The sequence below is a fragment of the Salvia miltiorrhiza genome, chromosome 6 (genome assembly GCF_028751815.1).
Source record: "Salvia miltiorrhiza cultivar Shanhuang (shh) chromosome 6, IMPLAD_Smil_shh, whole genome shotgun sequence".
Taxonomy (NCBI): Eukaryota; Viridiplantae; Streptophyta; class Magnoliopsida; order Lamiales; family Lamiaceae; genus Salvia; species Salvia miltiorrhiza.
Window position 1 is genome coordinate 20033557 of NC_080392.1, and position 7065 is coordinate 20040621.

The following is a 7065-nucleotide window of genomic DNA, read 5'->3' on the forward strand; positions in this document are numbered from 1 at the left end:
ATGAGAAAGACTTATCACTTATGTACATCAGTCACCTACCATTCAAGGCAAAATTTGTCAAGCAAATGTCAAGTACGCTTTTCTTACTTGTTGATGAAAACATTTGCAAGATTGCTGATCTGCCCAATTTACTACCTTTGGTATTTTTCAGCTCAAGGCAAAACTATAGGCCTCATCAATTTACTGATATCATTGTCTCCACCTTCTTAGGCCAAATTAAGACAGGTCTATTATTCTGGTTCCCTACCTAATAAATCATCAGTGAGTTGTCATATCACTACAAAGTTCACTGATTACACAACCAGATTGCGCTTCTTCTCCTAAAAACACAATACACTATGATCATCACAAAAAACATAAGATATAGTTGCAAACCATTATCTTCTTAAGTCAAAATATCAAATCTTCTGCACCGCGAGTAGCAAGTACTGATGCTCGATCAGTAATAGCACACATCAAACAATATGCATAAACAAAATGGAATAAATAAATATGTAATTCCAAAGACACACACTAAAATTACTCTTCCATATCATCATGAGAATCCTGCTGATGAGCTAGGTCGAGATCCGCAAGCAGCTCCTCCAAAGGAACTTGAACTTCCTCGCCATTATTGCGGTAGAGTGAGAGATTGAATCTCAAATCAGGATTTTCCTCGATATCCCTCAAGAACTGTTCATACTCTGAGTTCATCTTGTCCTTGGCACCATGGTCAACCTCCATGTTGAGAGACTTGAGCTTCCACGAGCGAGACTTGCCTTGCCTCTTCTGCCCATAGCTCTTCTTAATCAGTATCACATCTGGGATATTAAGATTTTTGTATTTCTCTAATTCCATATCATTAATATTGGCACCATAAAGGTCATAACCAAGAGCATAGTCCCCAGCACTCAAGCGATTCCCCAGATGTGTTCTCACAATGAAACGCCTATCGTTCTTCCCAAAATCCGACACACGAGCAACATGAGCATCAGCCAAGGTGTATCTTGAACCGCCTACGCTCACTTCAGAAGAAACCAGCTCAACATCCAAAACTATGTATTCCCTAAGCTGCCTGCTCGACAATAAGGGCTGAAATGATGATCTCCAATACTGCTCAGCATCTAAGAAGCATTGCCTAAGTGTGAATGGATCCAATAGAGCTATGCTGCTGCTTACTTTATGGCATATCAGTAGCGGTCCGAGATTCCCCAAACTAGCAGCAACTTTAGGCGGGAGGCACAAGATTGACACAACTGATCATGCACATCGTATTCAATCGTGTAGGCTTGTTCCAGTATTGCTCCACGAAGAACCTCTTTCTGGACCCTCAACTTGATCTTAATCCTCTTGGAGTGAGGTTCGGTCCAAATGAAGTGTGCATCAACGATGCGGACAGTGTTGAGATTGTTGAGACTCTTGAGGCACAGGGTGAGGAGCTCTTTGGACTCGAGTTGTGCTTTAATCCAAGTGGTGGGTGGTTGGCGGTAGCGTTCGCATTGGGGGCAATAGCTGATGTTGGCGCGCTTCTGAAGGCCTTCGGTTATGTCGACGTGGGAGCGGAGGCAGTTGGCACACATGTTTGCAGCATTTGGTGGCATTAAGATGCCGCACTTGCAGCATAACACGCTGCCAATAGTCTGTGTCACACTAAACATACCTGCTACTGCCATGCACAGTATCATAACTTGTCAAGCTTCCAACATCATACCATATGGGAAACTCAACAAGGAAAAAAATTAATATAAGGGGTGTTTCGAATTTAAATAAAGCTTTAGTGTGACTGCACACACACTATTTAAATAGGAAAAGAATTAATATATTTAATTTATTTTTTAAAAATATTTTACTGTATTATCTAAATTGTATTTATTTTTTCTTTATTTTTGGGTATTTTTTTTTAAAATAAAAAAATTCAAAAAAATAACTATGATATGAACAATATAACAAAATAACCAAATTTTTTTATTTAAAGAACTAAATTAAATAAATTACTGCCCCCGTCCACCAATTCATGTCTTACTTTTCTTTTTGATCCGTCCATACTCATTTTTGGAAACTATTTATACATTTTTTTAATTGGTAGGTCCTAATAAACAATACATTTTTTCTCCATTCAACTAATAAACAATATACTTTGTGGGTTCCTTTTTCCACTCAACTAATAAATAATACAATTTTTTTTAAAATTCGTGTTTCTTATCCTAGGGCATGAATTAGTGGACGAAAGAAGTAATTTTTTTCTAAAATAACTAGTTTGTTGACCGCTACCATTGATCGTAGCTATCTAGCATAGCCAAGGCTTATAAACGATTGAGTTCAAAAAACAAAAAAGGCTTGTAAGCGATTTCAAGTTTTCAACCCAAAGTCAAACAATAGCGCTTCTTCGACAAGCTAAAAAAACTAATCCCCTCCTCCACTTACCATGTATTTAACTATTTTTCTTAAAAATCATATTATAATTATTTTTCGTGGATAGAGAGAAATATTTTTTTATTAAAATTTATATTATACTCTCTCTGTCCCACGAAGCATGATACAATTTTCTTTTTAGTCTGTCCCACGAAGCATGACACGTTTCTAAAAATTGCAAAAAGTTTACCCTTTATTCACATTTTCACTTTTTCACCTACCACACTTAACACACAAAATACCAATTTCTTAATTCCCGTGCAAAAAAAAGTGTGTCATGCTTCATGGGATGGAGAGAGTATTATAATTATTTTTCGTGGATAGAGAGTAAAACAAAAAACAACTACTAGACTAGACTCTTTACATTTTGCGTTTTGTGTCAGGTTTTCAAAAGTAGATTCGCATTGTTAAAACACAGACACCTTTTCAATTTTTGGGTTAATTGCATAAAAATATATGAACTATAGTCATTTTTCCATTCTGCACACGAATTTTGAAACTTACATTTTTAATCATGAATTTTACATTTGTTCTAATTTTACCATAAAATTAATCTCCGGCCATCAGAAAGCTGACATGTCTTAAAAAATGCTACATGTTTGCCTGACGTGTCTGTAATTAATCTAAGTGGCACAATATAAACGACGTATCTTAAAAAATGCCACATGTTAACCTGATGTGTCTTAAAAAAAGCCAAATTCACTACAATAAAATTTCAAAAAGGAAATTGTAGAAAAGTCTTAAATCGATTTAGTCCAAAAAGTTGAGAATTAAATTCCGATTTCAGGAATCAATCCTAGGGCAAAAGAAACCAACCACTCCCCCCCCTCCAAAAAAAAAAACTCAAGAAGAAGGGTTGATTGCACCTGGGATCTCCGGAGCCCTTTATCGGAATTGAGATAATCTTGTCGGAATCAAGTTGAGTTATTTTCAATTCCTTCCCTTACTAAGACTTTGGGAAAGATTGGGCCGACTCACTTGAACAATCAAAGGCCTCCAAGAAGGCGGTGAGGACCAGTTTAATGTTGAGTCAGAAGGTTGTGGTTGGATGTCACCCTTATGTCGTTTGCCAAGATGGCTATTCTCCTCGCCGGAGTAAGCCCCAAAAGGGCTGTAGGTGCCGGTTAAGCTTCTGCCAATGGTCAAAACGAGGAATGTAAACCAAATGGATTTGAAGTTGATGCCAACTGATGACGCACAGATCCACTACCGATTTTTGGAGCTTGATATTTGATGAATTATGTTAGATTCGCAAAGGACCAAGATGAAGACGACATTCCAATCGATACCCAAGAATTTTCGAAATGGGATAAAATGAGGAACATCTTCAGATTTAAACCTAATTTTGATTAATTGGAGCAAAACGATGTCGTTTATCATTTTTAAATGGGTTAATTGCCTATAAATACACAAACTATATCCAAATTTTGGTTTTTAACCAAATTTATCTTTTTGGTCAAAAAAATACATAAATTTTTAATTTTTTGGAATTTGACATGACCTCAAAAGTTCGTTGGCCAATAACTTGATTGTCTGAATTCTGATGGCTAATCTGAAGGTACAATTGGAAAGCTATTGACGTTGTCTTTCTAATGATACTTATATTGTTGGGTTTTGGTAACCGAAAGTTGTTGAAAAAAGGAAAAAATATAGAGTTTCTTGACCTCGACTTTCATGCCATTTTTTTTACTACTTCCGATTATTAAAACCCAACAATATAAGTATCATTAAAAAGATAACATTAAGAGCTTTCCAATTGTACCTTCAGATTGCCCATCAGAATTCAGATAATCAATTTATTAGCCGACGAACTTTCGACTTCGGTCAAATTCCAAAAATATAAAAGTTTATGTATTTTTTGACCAAAAAAATAGATTTTGTCAAAAACCAAAATTTGAGTATAGTTCATGTATTTATAGGCAATTAACTCTTTTTAAAAACGATGCCGTTTATTTAGTCGGATGGCGGTTTAAATGGCATACTTCCTGCCACATAGGGGCCACATCATCATCAAATAGGGGGTAAACCAATTTTAAAGAAAAATTGAAACAAATGTAAAGTTTATGATTAAAAATGTAAGTTTCAAAGTTCGTGTGCAGAATAAAAAATTGACTATAGTTCATGTATTTTCATGCAATTAACACTTTAATTTATGAAACATCGCATTCAGATCCCATATTTTTGTGTATTTTAGAAAAAAAGTAGCGAAGAAAAGATAAATACCGATGAAGAAGAGGAAGCCTTGAATGAAAAATCTGTGAGCAAGAAGCTTGTCGTTGCGATTTTGATTTCTGAGAAACGGGCGTGAAGAAGAAGGCGGCGCCGAGTGACTTATTATATTAGGGGCTTAAATTAATCGTTAGATTTAATTAAATTTGGGCTTCCAAGTAATTATTGTATTTTATAGTTGTTCTTGTATCAAGGCATCGAATATGGACTATTATAATTTTATTTAACGTGGTGTATACTTTTGGACTATTAGTTTTATCTATTGTTTTGTCCATTTATTTTATTCGTTTGGCTTTTATTTTTATTTATGTATTAATATTAATACAAATAATTAACAACACTGATTTTTATAGAATAATGATTTTTATAGAATAATAAATTATAGTATTATAATTAAAGTTAAGTAACTCTTACTTATTTAATATTTATAATAAAGTTATTTATTTATATTTGTTAATAATTAAATTTCACATAATTTTTATTTTATATATGAAATTAGTAATTGAAAAGTTTTGAGGTGAATGTATAATTTAAAAATAAAGGGTTGAGTACCAAATTCCCCCTATCGATGGCGTCCCTATCGCGTACAGGACCCTATAGTCAGGGTTAGAGTTGTTACTACCTCAACGTGGCAAACTTGCACTAAATTCGCCCTAACCTTTTAACGGATGCTAACGTCGTTAGAAAAAATCATTTTTTTTTTAAATTCAGGTGGGCCCCAGCTCTCTCTCCCTTCGTCTATTGTTTTTGATGCCGCCGCCTTCTCTCTTCCGCTGTCGGTGCGGCTGCCTCCGTCCCCAACCTCTTCTCTTCCCGCAGTCGCCTTCATCTCCGTCCGTTCGAACGGCCAAAGCCACGAGTTGATCTCCATCTCCCGGCCTCTTGCTCGGAACAGGGCGGCAGAGGCTGCCCCCGTCGTCGCATGCCTCTTCTCCGGCCAACAGCCGCCGTCTCCGTCTTCCTTGAGTTCCGGCGAAGCTGCTGCTGATCTGCCGCCTCGAACACGGTGAGTCCCAGATTTTTCATCTTTCTTTCTATTTTTCCCTATTTATACAAAATACGTAGACATACATATATATGTACTAAGAATCTAATCCCTCATCTCTCTCTTCGTTTTTTGGCAGAAAAAGGAAAAAGACGGCGGCTTTGGCGCCGTGCTGTCGCCGGCGTCGAGCAGCCATCAGGCTGATCCCTACCTCCCCCTCGACTTAACACACAAGGACAGGGAATGTCGTGATAAATCAAAAGCAGATATGCATTCCTCACCGCCATTTTCATCATTTGAACATAAACACCACTACACATAGAAGAATAAGCAAAAATCCACATAGGAAAGGGATAAAAAGATCTGATTTTTGACCTGGGATTTTATTTCTATGGGGCTCCAAATCAGGAGCTTGCTCCTTTTTCGCAGTGGTGATTTTGAAGTTCTTGTTGGGAAATGAAGCCTCAACCCAAATTCGAAAAGCTCTCCAACGGAAGAAATCTTGAATACGTTCTCCGCCAATGGATCTATTCAAGACCTCTCCTATAAATAGCGCTCGAGGATCACTTCAATCTTCACTGATTCAACAACATAAGCTGAAACTCTGCCAAAATAGTTTCTCAGCCAAAAGCTTAACTTCCCCAAAGCTTGAATCGAAGAAGAGAATTACAAAGCTAAAAATCAGTCACTGTTGATTACACACATTCTCTTAGACCTTAGGCAAACCTCTGTTTACCCAGAAGCCTAGGTCAAACTAGCTCCAAAGAACTTGTTCTTTGAAGTTTAGTTGGCAGGATTTCAAACCTCTCTTCGAGATACTAAATCGAGTGTTTGAGTGAATAGGAGTTCAGGAAGGTACTCTGGCTTCGTGAGATCCTAGTGCAAGGTCGTGCTAGGAGTGAGAAATCCAACGCGAGTGAAGTGTTGGTACTGAAGAGTGGAATCTTCAGTGGTACGGTTGTGTGCACCCGGCAAGCACACGGTTCGGTTTGTAGTGCACCAGTTAAGCACTTGCGGAGTGGATTGTTGGTCTGATCAATCGACCGTAGATGTAGGAAGTGTTTTCCGAATCACGTTAAATTCTTTGTGTTATTTACACCTTTCAGTTTTACATTCTTACTTGAGTTCTTACTTTTGATAAACTGAATTCTGATTAACTGCAAAGAGAAACCTAAGACTAACAACTTGCTCAACTGAGGCTATTACGAAACAAAGTTATTTCCGCTGCGTATGTTATCAGTCTGACTGATCCATCCTCTGATAGTTAGGAAGACTTGTAACATCTCTGTCTTAGCAAACTCGACTGAAGCCTTAACGTGCATCAGTTAAGTTCCAGTGACTTAACTGATAACTCCTTACTGAAGAGCTTTTCAGTATCAGTCGCTAACCCTGTTTGGTCAAAACTCCTTTCTGTCAACAGGTGTCTTGTTTGGTTGTAAAGTTTTGTTTTGATCTCTATC

At 37.1% G+C, this 7065-nt stretch overlaps 1 protein-coding gene across 1 annotated transcript; it reads right to left on the bottom strand.

The window, feature by feature from the left end:
* Positions 1 to 414: 414 nt before the first annotated feature.
* On the bottom strand, positions 415 to 1685 carry LOC130990388 (uncharacterized). Its single transcript, XM_057914627.1, is given in 2 exon segments — positions 415 to 1221; positions 1224 to 1685. Coding segments are annotated over 2 exon segments (1131 nt in total). The 5' UTR covers positions 1653 to 1685; the 3' UTR covers positions 415 to 519.
* Between the last annotated feature and the right edge of the window lie 5380 nt (positions 1686 to 7065).